This window comes from Manis pentadactyla, chromosome 14 (genome assembly GCF_030020395.1).
Source record: "Manis pentadactyla isolate mManPen7 chromosome 14, mManPen7.hap1, whole genome shotgun sequence".
Lineage (NCBI taxonomy): Eukaryota > Metazoa > Chordata > Mammalia > Pholidota > Manidae > Manis > Manis pentadactyla.
In genome coordinates, this window is record NC_080032.1 from 40,123,057 (window position 1) to 40,139,125 (window position 16,069).

The window sequence follows — 16,069 nt, forward strand, 5'->3', positions numbered from 1 at the left end:
AAAGCCCAAGAACTTTTAAAGGAAGTTGTGGTATTATGGACCATGAGAAATGCATTCCTACACTGTTGACAGTACTATAAGTCACTTAATGTGGCTGGGGTGGTTTCTTTTTAAGAATTATCATAATACCTATTTATCCTGGTATTGTGAGGGTCAAATAGATAGTCTATGCTATTGTTTCTCAGTTGTCTCAGATCTAATAACCCCTTTTTATAACAAATATTTTGAAACATATTCCCTACATTGAAATGAACTCTTAGACCACTGTCACCTGGTATCCAGGCACCTCTTCTTCCTTTCAGCATCCCCTTTTAGAATACTCTTCTCAAACTAGCCAGTTAGAAGCTGCATTCCTGTACTTTCATTTGCCCCTGGGTGTATTGCCATGTTTTGCCAGTGGGATGTGAGAGAAGTGACATGTGTGACTTCAAGTTTATGTGTTCCTATTCAGGAAACTGTTTGCACTCCTTTTCCACAGGCAAGAATGTGGATGTGACAGTGCAATCAACTTTTGACCATACAGATGAGGACCACACTCTATAGAGACTGGCATAACAATTAGAAGGAATTTGGCTGATCTTACGGCACAAGGCCTCCTCCCAACCTGGATCATTGGTCCACCTTTGGTCAGGCATATGGTAAAGAGATAAACTTCTATCTTGTATGACTGGCTCAGTGTAATTGGGAGTCTCCTTGTTACAGTATTATAGCCTGTACCCTAATTAACATATCTGGCTACATAAATAATTTCAAAAAAACCCCTGTAATATAAGAAAGAAATAAAAGAAAATATATTTATAATAAAATAAAATGCTTGTTTCTATGTGATATGTTGGGAACAACTACATGTGAAGACGTAATTAATAAGGTGAATGTTAGTCAACCTTACCATGAGTAAGTCTGGACATACACTAATGGTCAAAGTCACTCTGTACAGGATCTATAGGAAAATGTGCCAGGAGAAGTAGTTGTGGACACAAGAATAGAACGTACTTATAGGTTAAGTAGTAACAGATCAAACATCTGTATGAGAAAAATAAACTGATCTTAATTGAAATAGAGATAATACTCTAAAATAAACTCAAATTGCCCAAGCATAGAAAATAAGTTTGACAGTCTCCCAAATGATACTGGAAATTGGAAAAATAATTTCTAATGGGAAAAATAATTCTCAATGCTATGACATCGGATAACCTAGTAACAAAATATCACAGAAAATGCATTTCCTTTCTTGAAAACCTGCAATATATCAGGGCACACATTAAAGTCTCTAGTACTTGAAAATAACTTTTAATAGGTGAGGAAGAATATATTGATAAATTGGAAAAAGAAGCAAATATAAGACATAATAGAGAATTTTAAGGTAGTCTTTTGGGGACAGTATCCTAGGAAGACTGGAAAACATAGGCTATCCAAAAATAATTTAAATATGTAATATTTGTAACATAGACTTCTTATCACTACTCTAAAATACTCACAAATTTATAAAGGATAGCAATACTATGAAATATTTCCAAATGTTTATTTTTTAAAAATTCAATGAAATCAATACACTTCATGTACCTGTTAATTCAGTAATATTTGATTTTAAGACGGTTAAAAGCATTTCAGATTTCTTGTTACATATTTGTAAATGTTTTCCATAGTTTCTTGGTAATTGCAGTCTACCTTTACAGCTAAATATATATTGTTGAAAATGTTACAATTATCTTGAGAAAAAAGTAAATTATTCATTAATTTTGAGACTTGTGTGTTTATTCCATTTCAGTGTTCCTTTCCATAATAAACTTTTAAATCCTTTGTTTTTTTGTCTAACATGTTATATATTAGTATTGTTTTGCATTGAATCATTACACAATTATACTTGGGAGTTGGTTGAGTCTAGCAGTGCATCCAAACCCATGCCAAATGTCAGGCAGTTCTTGTTATCCAGTTGTGTTCCATCAATGGCAAGATACCTAGTATCTTTAACCTTTGCCCAATAAAATGTCTTGTCTTCTCCCAAATTATTATAACCCAAAACATTTCCATAAATTCCTAAAATATCCCACTGGGCAGTATCTCTCAACCAACCTGTGATAAAGGACTAGTTTTTTGCCCTAATCTAAGATCTAGACTTTCTTACCAAAAAAAAAAAAAAAAACAGAGAAAATACATGCTCTATTTTATCATTACATTCAACAGACAAAAATTACACTGTCAAATTCCTATACAAGTTTCTAAGTAATTACTCTTATGTTTTGCTCTTATCTCATTGCACACCAGTAATAAATAGTTCAGAGACCAGCTCTGGTCCATGGACCATACTTTGAATAAGCACCATCCTGGAGACAGTACCACCTTAATTGAGAATCACTGGTGAAAATAAAGCAATATACAGAAATGTTAGCTATTATTGTCTTTATCATTTTTTAATCTAAATGTCCTTTAGTGGAGACTGAAATATACAATTCCATCTACATTAACAAACCTGTACTACCTCACATATTTCTATCTAAATCTTCAGATATTCATACAAGTGCTATTGCCTTTCTTTCTAAAAAGGCAACTTTGCTTTCTATGATGTTGAATTTCTCTCTGCAAAGGTACAACAATATTATTCAGCTACTGAAAAGTCCAGGTTACTTTTATAAGCCAAAAAGCAAAAGGATACAATAAAATCGAATTTTAAAAGGACTCATAACATATACTTATCAAGAATACAAAACTGATGCTCACCTACAGGCTCATGCCTACATTCTCTTGTTTCCCCAGGTTAACTTCAACCTTCCCTGCATCTACCCTGTGCCAATCCCACCACTCAACACACAAAATACGATAGGGACAGGCTTTCCCTTCAATCATGGTTCTTTTTCTTATGACACCTATATATTATTTGTCCAGAAGAACTTTGTCTTAAGCATTGAATCATATCTTTTTCAGTGATGTTCTGTTAACTATCACTTGAGGAGAACATCAAGGTTCATCCTGTCTCAATCACAGTTCTGACATTAAGCAGACTTAAACATCTCTCTGAATACAATATACAAAATGACATGTTAAATTTTAAATATTCTTCAGAAGTATTATTGACTTTACAAATTTTCATTTAAAAGATTTTAGGCTTAGATTCTTACAAATGGTTGATGTTCTCTACTTAACTTTAAGGTAAAGTCCACAGTAAGCCATGAATTTTAATTATTTGAATTTTCCATGAGATTGTTTGTACATATTACAATAACATGATATATAAAAAATAAAATGTCTTTGAGAGTATATGTATAAAACATATTTTAAATAAAAGCAATTATTTATTAAAAATTTCTATTCTAATTTCTGATAATTCTATATACTGATATAACCATAAATATTAAATTTCTAGTGTTAACCTAAGAAAGAAAACATACTCAACTAACATTTAGAAGAAAAATTTGATTATATGTCATTTTGTTTTTAAATATTAATTTGAATTTCTTTTAAAAAATAGTAGTAATCAAATGGAATTTGAAGTCTGTATATCTTATGTAATAAAATGTGATCTTACCCTTTTCTTGGCCACCACAGCAATTTTGCCATCTGATTTGGATTTATCTGTAAGATAATAAAGTATGGCTGCTTCAAAAAAGGACCTATTCTCTTATTGAAATAAATGCAACATTGCACATTTACATTTTTCTTCTTTCTCACACTGTGATATTTTCAGTGGTTCTCTTGATCAAAATGCTAGTAAGCTCAGCTTCCCAGAACAAAGTAATCTGGAAGTAATAACATCAGGGATTCATATACTTATTTGACAAACCTCCCTTAAATCTGATTGGCTGATTGGACATCCTTGAGTTAGCATCTAGCATATTTGATTTCTAGGCTTTAGTCAGCATGTGTGCTCTGGAGCATACAGGATCTGGAATTCAATCCCAGTTAACTCTACCTGTACATCTAGTACATTTCAGACATGGGGTAAAGACTTCATATAGACAGCATCTTATTTAATCTTCATGACAATCTTGGAGGGTATACAGTCCATCTCAGGTTCATAGCTGAGGAAGTTGAGGCTAAGATAAGTTAAATACCCTGCCTGAGATTGTGCTCTGAATCCAGACTCTTCTGACTACAAGTCTCTAATCTTTATGTCTGCTGACTCCAATTGAGATGCCTGAGCTGCTGACAGTGCTTCAGAAAAAGACTCAGTAAGAATGAGGAGTATAACTAAATATTATACAGAAAAATTTTCAAGTTATTATTTTGATATGTGCAAAAATATGTGGGTATTGTTTGTATAAGTTAAAATATTGCCATAGCTGGTAGATTTTTAAAAAATGTACAATCTGGAATTCCATAGCTGAATCAGTTATATGTAAATACTTATTCATAGTATTCTATATATCATGTTTTATACAACTTCATATTGTGGTAATGAAAAATGGAAAGAGCTGTGGACATTAATAATGAAGTTTTAGGATTATATTTAACATTAGAGAAAAATAAACAGAAATTTAACTTACTAATATAAGACTAAAATTCATCATGAGTAATATGTACACACAAAAAAAGAATATCCATGAATTTAAGAATAAATAAAGGGTTGCTATCTAAAAGCAAATTTTGCAGTAAAAAAAAAAACTTAATGGTATAAAACATAGAAATTCAGAGGAGCAGGTTATTATGTTTATACCTACAATTGGCTGGCGGCATATAAACAGCTCTCTTTCCTATGTTCAGCTCTTTACTTGAAATAATCCTTTCCTCTGCAGTACACTTGGCTCCCACTGATGAATGCACAAAAGACCATCCACCATCACAGATCATTCCTCCAATCAGGAGAAAATACCCACCTCTTTTGTAAATCCTGTCATCTTAGGCTGCAGAACTTTCTCCCTTGTATTATGGTTATTTCTATATATGTCTAAGTACTCTGCAAGATTAGACTCTGCCTTAAAGGCAGAGATCATATTCTATATGCAGTAGGTAGTTAATAATTTTAATAATAAGTATACATGTATTTTGCTCAAATTCTTATATGCATCTGAAACATATTTAACATAATTTATTAATTAAAATACATAGAATATTTATGTGGTATAAGTTACTATACCAGACAGTGTAACATATAAAACACTGTGTACCTCAAACCCTCAGTTTCTTTATTGATAAACTCAGAGTAATAATTATTACCTTATTTGTATATTGTGAGATTTAAATAATATAATCTATGTAAATAAACTTCTAAAACAAAGTCAGGTAGATAACAGATCATCAACGATGTTCTCTTCCATTTTATCTAATTAAGACATTTTGGGGTATGTATGTGTTTGTGTCTGTGTGAGAGAGAGCAAAAGAGAGAAAAACAGTAAAAGAGAGAAAGAGGGAGTGAAGGAGATCTTAACCCCTGGAATAGTAGGAAAAATAGTTAAGTGATGATATATTTCAGTACTGTATCATCTATTTAGGTGAGTCCATCATTCTTCCATTTAAATAATTATTTTGGTCTTTTTAATGTAATTGGGAATAATTGATGAGTAATGATAAAATAACAAAATATTTCAAGAAATAGGAAAAGATAAGATCACTGAAATTCTATAATGCATTTTAGAATTAAGAAAGGGCCCAATGGAACCTGACAGTAAAATAAAATAAAATAAATATGCCTTCATTTTACCTAAAAAATTTTTTCTTCTTGTTCTTTTGGAGACCTCTAGTAACAATAAAACTCATGATGAAATAGCAATCTGTACAAAGAGTTAAAAGTACACAATAAAGAAACACAAAAAATAAAATTGGATCAATGGACCCATATTGTATACTGAGAATTAATGAAAATATATTAGAAATTGGTTTTGTTTCTTCAAAATATATGATATTCTTATGTAAAATTTCAGGTCATGAGATGAACTGGGAGCAGAAATATCCAAACCATTGTTCAAGGAGCTTCCTATGTTCAAAAATTACAGAACCATCTCCCAGTATCAACAACCACTCTGATTTTCACATGTCAAAGGGAGATTCTGGTGTAATATTTATAACATTACAATCACTAGCAATTTCCCTATTAATAGCAGTAAGTCGTGTTTAACTTCAGCAACATTAACTTCACCCACTTTCTATGAGCTGAACTTACCCTAGTGAGAAAGCCTTAATTTTTTCCCTTCAGAAATCTCTGCATGTAGGGACCCTCACATACAGAGTGAAAAGCAGTTAACAGAAAATGTAGATTTGGATAATTAAAAGAGTCTTTAATCCTATTCTGAGCTCTATCTACACCACATTTTTTCAGTGCAAAAAAGGAGATACAGGTAGAAAATGAAAATGTTCCAAATGAGTAGAGATAGTTATGCCTCATGACCCATAATAGATGTTTAAAATGTTTTATTTACAACCATATTATAGAGGAACACAAATATTAACATAAATCAGTGGCTTTACTTCTTTAAATAATTGATTTAAGGCTTGTCCATACATGGCCTCAGAAAAACTGTTGGTATGTTCTTTAAATGTGACAGGTCACATCATTTTCTTAAAAAGGTAGAGAATAGTCCAGTTTCTTGTCTGGCATGTAAGGAGCTTAGAAGTCACCATTCCATTGTAACATAAAATGTTGAACTAACTGAAAAGCAGTAACTCTTCCCAGATCCCAGAGAAGTGAGGCCACAGGGCAAACCACTGTCCCCAAATCAGGAGAGACAGACAGGCAAGTGAAGATGAGGTAACACAACCTACCAGAGCAGAAACCTCCACAGGAACCCGTGCCAGTATAGGAAAACATTAACTGTAACTGATGAATTGCTGGAGCCTCAGTGTGAACATGCCTAAGAGATAGAAACTCTAAGGGGACCCAGTCGTGGGGGAGAGAGACACACACCTATGAGTTTATCTTTAGGGACTCTATTGGGTTCTCACAGTGAAGATTGGAGAAAAATCCCTCAGTGTTTCACTTAGTGGGAGGAAAAAGTAACCATTGTGAAATATGCCAGAATATTCATTTCTCCTTAACAAGGCCTGCCATCCAGAGAAACTATTTTACCAGAGCCTAATATATAGGATTTATTCAGAGGATAGCTAACCCAGGCGAAGGGAGCTATCCAAATCCGGCCTGCTGTAGCTTTCCATAAGATGGAAGGGAAGTACCAGCTTCAGCCCCCATCAAGCCCTTCTGTACCATCTAAGGGGGCGAAAAAAACAAAAGAAAAAAGAGAAGCACCCGTGCAGTTCAAAGCTCAAGAATGAGACTTAATCACAGGACTATTGAATGACTCCCCAGCCATATACATCTTACCACTACACTACACAAGGCCTATCTATTTACCACAGTTTCTTTTACCTGGTACATCATGTTAAAAAATTGTAAGGCATGTCAGAAGGCAAAATCAATTTAAAGTGACAAAACAAGCATTGGAAACAGACCCAGATATGACAGAGATATTGGAATTATCAGATGGTGAATTTAAAACAACTATGATTAATATAATGTTAAAAGTAAACAACATGCAAGAACATGTAAAGTAAGGAGAGATGGATATTCTAAAAATAATTTTAAAAAATGATAGAGATCAAAAGTACTGTAACAGAAATAAAGAATGTCTTTGATGGGCTCACCAATAAATTGGACATAGCCAAGGAAGTAATTGCTGAGCTTGAGGATATATCAAGAGAAACTTCTAAAACTGAAAAACAAAGAGAAAAAAACATTGAAAAAAAAAAAACAGAACAGACTATACAGATCCATGGGACAACTACAAAAGTAAACATAAGTGTAATGCGAAAGCCAGAAGTAAAAGAAAGAGAAAGGAACAGAAGAAATAGTTGAAGCAACAATGAGAATTTCCCCCAAATTAATGTCAGACACCAAATCACAGATCCAGGAAACTCAGACAACACAAAACAAGACAAATGCCAACAAAAGTGACACCTTTTTGTATCATGTTTAAACTGCAGAATATCAAAGAAAACAAAAAATTCTTGAAAGAAGCCAGAGGGGTGAAATCACTTTACCTATAAAGGAACAAAGGTAAGAATTTCATCCAATTCTCCTTGCAAGAGGCGAGTGGAGTGAAATATTTAAAGTGTTGAGAGAAAAAAAAATCCACCATATTAGAATTCTGTACCTTGTGAAATTATCCTTCAAAAGTAAAGGAATATACACTTGGTCAAAGAAAAATTGAGAGAGAATTTGTTGCTTTGTAAGAAATGTTAAAAGAGAGAAGAAAAGTGATATAGGTCAGAAATTTGGATCTACATAAAGAAAGATAAAGAAAGGAAGAGAATCACAGAATTAGTAAGTACCTTCATTTTACTTATTCTTAATGTATCTAACTGGAAACAATTTGTTCAAAATAGTAAAAAAGAGCAATGTATCAATTATGTGTACTTATGTGTGTGAGTGTGTATGTGTGTATATATTTATAAAACAGAAATCACTAAGCCTAGATGGGTTCGCTGGTGAATTCTACTGAACATTTAAGGAAGAAATTATACTACTTATAAACTATTGTAGAATTCATTCAATGAGGCCAGTGTTTCTCCAAAACTTAAACCAAATAAAGTTATTACAAGAAAATTACCAATGCCTCTCATGAACACAGATGCAAAAATCCTTAACAATATAATAGCAAATATCCAACAATCTATTAAAAAGGATTATACACCACAACCAAGTGGGATTTATCCCAAGTATACAAGGCTGGTTGAACATTCAGATTCAATTAATGTAATCCAGGACATCAATCAACAGGCTAATGAAGAAAAGTTACATGATCATACCAATAGAGGCAGATAAAGGACTTGACAAAATCCAAACTCATTCATGACAAAAAGTCTCAGCAAACTAGGAAAAGAAGAAAACTCAACTTGCTAAGGCAATCTACAAAAAACTTCCAGCTAACATCATACTTACTGGTGGGAAACTTGAAGTTTTCCCTCTATAAAGAATAAGTCAAAGATATCCCCACTTTACCACTCTTTTCAATATTGTACTGGAACTCCTAGGTAATGCAGTAAGACAAGAAAAGGAAATAAAAGGTATAGATTGAGAAAAAAGAAAAAAATACTGTTTTTGTTCACAAATGACATGTCATCTATGTAGAAAATCCAAAAATCAAGAAAAATACCCCTAGAACAAATAAGTGAATACAGCAGGTTGCAGGATACAAAGTTAATACACAAAAGTCAATCACTTTCTTATTTACCAGCAATGAACAAGTAGAATTTGAAATTAAAACACATTATCATTACATTAGCATCCCCCAAAATGAAATACTTAGGCACAAATCTAACTAAATATGGGCAAGGTCTATATGAAGAAAAGTAAAAAACTTGAACAACAAGAAAAACTAAATAAATGTGGGTATATTCCATGTTCATGGATAGGAAGACTTAATACTGTCAACATATCAGTGCTTCCCAAACTGATCCATAGATTAGATGCACTCTCAATCAAAATCCTAAGATGTTATTTTGTGGATATAATCAAGTTGATTCCAAAGTTTATATGGAGAGACAAAGACCCAGAATAGCCAATACAATACTGAAGAAGGACAAAGTCAGAGGACTGACCCTACTTGGCTACAAGACTTACTATAAAAATATAGTAATTAAGACAGTATGATATTGGGAAAAAGATAAAAAAATAGATCAATGGAAGAGAATAGAAAGTCTAGAAATAGACCCAATAAACATAGTCAACTGATCTTTGATAAAGGAACAGAGACAATACAATGGGGAAAAGATAGTGTTTTCAACAAATGGTGTTAGAACAACTAGTTATCCACATGCCAAAAAATGAATCTAGTCACAGGCCTTACACTTTTCACAAAATTAACTCAAAATGGATCACACATCTAAATATAAAATGCAACAGTGTAAAAATCCTAGAAGGTAATACAGGAAAAAATCTAGATAACTCCAAGTATGCTGATGACTTTTTAGATATAACACCAAAGGCAAGGTCCATGAAAGAAGTAATTAATAAGCTGGTCTTCATTTAAATAAAAACCTTCTGCTCTGCAAAGGACACTGTCAAGAGAATAAGAAAATAATCCACAGAGTAGGAGAAAATATTTGCAAAATACAATCTGATAAAGGACTATTATCCAAAATACAAAAAGAATTCTTAAAACTCAACAATAAGAAAATGAACAATTGGATTAAAAAATGGGCAATGAACAGGCACCTTTCTAAAGATTTACATATTACAAACATATGAAAAAATGTTCATCATATGTCATTAGAGAACTGCAAATTAAAGCAATGAGATACCCATATACACCTATAAGAATGGCCAAAATCCAAAAGACTGACAACATCAAAAGCTTGAGAGGATGTAGAGCAACAGGAATTGTCATTCATTGCTGGTAGGAATGCAAAATGGTACAGTCACTTTGAAAGTTTGGTAGTTTCTTGTAAAACTAAACATACTCTTACCATATGATTCAGCAACTGCACTCTCATTTTTACCCAAAGGAGCTGAATATTTATGTGCCCACAAAAATCTATATGTGAATGTTTACAGTAGCTTCATTCATAATTGTCAAAACTTGGAAATATCCAAGATGTCCTTTCACTAGGTGAGTAAAATAAACTGGTACAAACAACAGAATATTATTCAGTGCTAAAAAGGAAAGATCTATAAAGACACTGGGAAACAAAAATATATATTACTAAGTCAAAGAAGCCAATCTGAAAAGGCTACGTACTGTATGGTTCCAACTATAAGACATTACGGAAAGAATAAAAAGATCAGTGGTTGCCAGGTGTTGGCAGAGGGGTGGAGGTGGGGGAGGAATGGGTAGGTGGAACATGGGATTGTTTAGACCAGTGAAACTATTCCATTTGATACCACAACAGTGAATACATGTTGAATACATGTGTCTAAACTCACAGAATGTAAAACATAAAGGCTGAACATTAATGTAAAATATGGACTTTGAGTGACAATGATATATCAATGCTGGTTATAGATGGTAACAACTGTACTACTCAGTGTGGGATGTTGTGCCTGGGTGGCATATGGGACCTCTGTACTGTCTGCTTAATTTTGCTGTGAACCTAAAACTTCTCTAAAAAATAAAGTCTATTTTAAAAAAACAAATGATTCTGGGGAAAAAAAGGTAGAAATAGGACCATCCACTCTAAAATACAGAGCATGTAAGAAAATACTAATCTTATAAATAATATGAGATTTACATAGAGACTATACGGATAATACGCTGTTCATTTAAAAAATAAAATTATAACAAATGTTCCTATATTAAAAAAGCTGTCTAGATCCAGAAGAAAAATCACTTATTTGAAATAATAGTTCATACAACAAAAACAGGGCAACCACATCATGTGGACAGAACTTTGAAATTTGTTGTAGTATGACCGAGTCTATATGTACATATTATTTCCTGACTCTGCAGATTTCAATAATGAAAAAGAGTTGAATCAAATAATAGATTGCCAATTTCTGCAGAGTAGGAATAATTCAGGCCAAAAAATTAGTAGTAATTATTTATGGGCTGGAAGAAGAAATTTTCAGGTGAAGGAATCCTCAGAGTTTTTGGAATGAAATAAATGGCTTATCTCTATGCTTCTCAACTTTTACAAAATACCTGATTATCTCTCAAAACAACTCTGAACACAGTAAAAAGCTGAAAATGTACTAGAATTCACCCTGGTAAGCTAAGCAAGTAATAAATGACCTATTTTGGGAACAGTGAAGAGTGAGTGTGGAGTGAATGAGTCTGTTACAGCAAAGACTGAACTCCTGGAAGTCTGTTCATGTTCCTGTATTTGGCTACTTCAGGGACAAAATGGAAGTTTTTAGGCATATGGCTCTGTACAGTCAGACTGAATTACATAAAATTCTGTAGGCAAAAATCAACAGACTTTCATCAAGAAAATGATCTGCTACTGCAAAACCACTTAGAGATAACCCCTCTTCAGAGTCTCTGGACAAGCAAGATTGCCAAAGGACCCAGACATAAATAACCTGGTACACACAATAGCAGACAGTTCCATAACTTACTGAGAGCATGGGTCTACTGCTAGTGTGAATTGGCTGTAATATAACTAAAAAGTAAATAACTATATAATTTCAAAGTACAAATGTTTAAAAACTAAATATCTCAAAGTTCATTTTGGTTACACAAGAGAAATGTATGGTCTGTGCAAAGCATTCAGTTGTATTTGTGACAACAGGGTTACTTCACCTTTATTACTAATAAACAAAGACTATATTTTCAGTACAAGGAACAAAATCACATTTTGGTAGTAAATATCTCTTTTCCTGGTCTCAGAGTAAACAAAAGCAGTGTGCTTGTCATTTTCCCCCCACTCTTTTCAAACCTACTTATTTGTTTTAAAATCTAAACTTGGGTGGCTGGGTTAATATTTAAACTTTTTCTCAAATAAAATGTTTTTATGGATAAGTTTTTAAAAATATCTGTTAGACTTTTCCAAAGGAGAAGAAAATATCATTCATACTTTAAAATTCAGACAATACCAAAGTCCCTATCTTCCAATAGAGTAATCTGTTTTAGAACTTCAGGTGATTAAGTGAGAAGGGGCTTCATAAGATAAAAAATTATCAGTAAGCAGAAAAATGTTAAAACATATTTAAGTTTACTTAAAATTACCGTTTTATGTTACAATCATATTCTATTTAGAGTTAAAAGTGTGTTATACCTACTATAATCCTTATGATAAATTCATTTAAAAAGCTATCTATAAACCATAACATTTATGATTCGTTTCTTTGAAAAATGACCTGAAATAGTATATTTTCACTTAATTTAAAAAAGTTGAAAATTATATTTTATCTCTGCTTTAAATTTATTTAAAAATGAACCATTTTGAAAAATACTTTGCTCTGAAATAATATAGCATATCCAAGTGAACGCTTCACCCAGGGAATATATTTTAAAGCCTTGGCTTCTGATTTTGAAATACATGCTTTGAAATACACAAGAGGCCTTACATAGATAGTCTAAGAGCAAAGGAGATGAGAGAAGAGCTATTAAAACTACTGCACATAAATAGTGTATGTTTTGTTAATGAAAACAGTTTCAGAGAGCAAAATACACTATTAATCCATACAAAAATGATTTTTCAGTGGACAAAGATATACTCTTTCCCTATAAAGAGAGAGAGAGGTTTTTAAATGTGTAAAAATATTTTGGAAAGCATGCATATGAATAAATTCTTATTTTGGGTGGTAAAGAATAAAAAACTCATATACCCTGGTTTGATAGGTAGCACATTTCCAGTCTTAGCTCATGAGAACATCCATGAAGGAGGAATGCTTCTCGTAGGGCACTTTTATGCCACTTCGTTTTATTCTTACATTTTCCTGGCTAAAGAAACAGAAAAATAGTAAGATTCATTTTTGCATATGTAGTTCTGTTTTAAAATTGACTTGATTTAGCTGTTGAGCTGGAACTAAATCTGATTTAAGCAGTGTACAATATATTATTTAGACTTTGGCATGTGATTATTATTTTAGAGTATAGCCAATTTGTGGAAATTCTGCATTTTAATCACCAAAAGAGTCAGATTCTTGATTCACTAATATCTTAAGATGATTATAATATTAGTATTTAAGATGTTCGCACACTTACAAAGTTACAAAAAGTTACCATCAATGTAACAAAGTAATCAATATCAAATACATTTTATTAGAATAATGTTGATTCCATTTTAAGTAACATGGCAATGATCCTAAAGAAATTGAAAAACCAAGTTTCCTATTGTAAGACAATTAATTCCATTCTTATCTAGTTTTGGTAGATGTTGACATATTCATACAAATCCTTAAACTTTCTGTGCCCCAATTCATCTTTAAAATGTGAGTAACAGTACATATATCTTACAAGGTTTTATAAGTATTAAATGAAATAATGTATGACAGTTTTCTAGCACAGAAAGCACTCAATAAATGTTCTTCTTGAACACAGCACCTTCTGTAAATGTCTATTTAATTTTTAAAATATTTTGAAAAGAACAACAAAATCAAAGAATATCTAGGTTAAAAATGACTATAAAAATTATCTGGCTCAATAATTTTTCCAATGTTATTTTAGAACTTGCCCCAAATGGTTTTTATAAAGTTTTAAATGTTAGTTTATAAAATGCATGCCACCAATTCCTTTTTGAAAACTCTATCACCAGGTGTTTTTTCTATTAATCCATATTTACCACTTACATATAATGATCATATCTTTACCTCAGATAGATAATTCATCCTTTACACAGATATGTAAATCTATATAACACCTATAATCAATTCTACATTGAAATTACACATTTAAAGCTCTTCTCAAATTCCACCTTATTCTTTAGTCCCCAAATTAATATCAACTATCAGTTCCCATTACACTTAATATTTTCATTTAAACATTTACTACATTCTGACTTATATTATACTCATGAGTCTCCCCACCCATAAAATGAAAGGTCCCTGAAGACAGGGACAATAAATAATATTTCATCTGTGTCCTTCACAGTACCCATTTGTCTAATCTCATTGTGTTATATTTAGGTATTCAGAAAGTGTTTGTTAAATTGCATGTGGTTCTGTACACTGTTAAATTTGATATTAAAGCAGTGAAACAATATAATCAATCAGAAATCTACTTTTGTACACAGAATAAATTTCATTCAAAAATCTATTTCCTAAAAAATGAAAATATAAACAGATCCAATTCAATAAAAATTAGAAAATTTAAACAATATCTAAGCATTTGCAGATTTAAGATGTTTTGCAGCTCAAATGTTATAATGATGCTAATTATAGATAGTGAAAAATTCCTAAAAGCTGATATAGCACCAATACTTGAAGTAAGAAATTTCTTGAGAAAAGCCAATGTGGTATTTAGCTAAAGTAAACTGGTGAGTTTGGGGAACTGAAAAGCTTTTTTTTAAAACCTGTATCTGTGAATCTTTAAGAATCTATCAGTAAGTATGTGCCACCTAGTGGTAATAAAATTAAACATCTTCTAAAGAACTCAGAAAGTTAAGATACTTTTTTAAATAAAGCATTTTTAATTCCAGAATTAGATTCAGCTATGCATTGTATTTTTTAACTAGTTTGTTTTTAACTGAAAAAGTGACAGGTGCATAAAAGTATAGAACGTGCCTCCCTACACATCCCTGGTACTCAACTGTTTCTCCCAAAGGTACCCATTGTCATCAGTTCCTTTCAGAGTCTTCCAGAGATATTATATGCATTACAAGCATTTACATCATTTATATAAGTATATCTATTTTTACAGAATACTATGAAGAGTTATACACACTTTGAATTTTCAACTGGTCTTGCAGATTGCTTCACTTACTTGTTGATTCAATAGCATATTCTAGATACTTAGGATCTATCGCTGAAGAAAATAGACAATACATTCTAGCCAGTGAAATAGCATACAGTAAGCATAACAAGTAAAGCCTACAGTATAAGAGGTTACAAGTACTATGTTATAAAGGAAAGGTCAGGCAATAAAGTGGTCAGGGTAACTCTCATTGAAAAGGTGACATTCAAGCAAAGACCTGAAGGAGGTCAGGGAGTAAGCTATATAGGCAGGGAAAGAGCACTCCAGGCAGAGAAAAAAATGTTCCAAGGCAGGAGAATACAAGTGTATTCAAGAAGTATTAAAGAAGCCAAGGTAGCTGAGAAAGAAAGAGGGAAAGTAATGGGGAATGGTGACAGCAAGTTAACAGGAGCCAGATCACAGAGGTTCTTTCAGACCACTGTAAGGACTTTCTTTGGCTTTTCTTCGGAGTGAAATGAGAGACATTGCAGAGTTCTGATCAGAATCATAATACTTGATTTGATTTAATGTTTTGAAACAATCATTCTGGTTGTAAAGAAGACAACAGACTCTGCAGAGGCAAGTGAAGATGTAGGATGACTGACTATTGCAATAATCCAGGCAAGAAATGATGGTGGTAGACCAGGGTAGTAGCAGCCACTGTGGTGGAAAGTGATAGGATTCTGGAATATAATCTGAAGGGAGCAAAAAGAATTTCTTGACCAACTAAAAATTGGTTGTGTGAGAAAATGACTCTAATGCTTTTGGACTTAGAAGGATGGAAGAAATTTGTTTATCTGTTGAGATGGGGA

The 16,069-nt window shown here is 32.3% G+C and overlaps 1 protein-coding gene across 8 annotated transcripts in view; it reads right to left on the minus strand.

Moving 5' to 3' along the window:
* Nucleotides 1–16,069, minus strand: part of ZCWPW2 (zinc finger CW-type and PWWP domain containing 2) — a 163,247-nt gene that overhangs the window by 52,509 nt on the left and 94,669 nt on the right. For 6 of the 8 annotated variants that reach the window (XM_057491403.1, XM_057491400.1, XM_036886145.2 and 3 more), the window contains 2 exons: nt 13,193–13,307; nt 3,524–3,570 (listed from right to left, as the gene is read on the minus strand). In XM_057491403.1, coding sequence (XP_057347386.1) covers nt 3,524–3,570; nt 13,193–13,307 — 162 coding nt within the window. The remainder of the gene's footprint in view (nt 1–3,523; nt 3,571–13,192; nt 13,308–16,069) is intronic. The other 2 variants (XM_057491405.1, XM_057491404.1) reach the window with 2 other exon arrangements.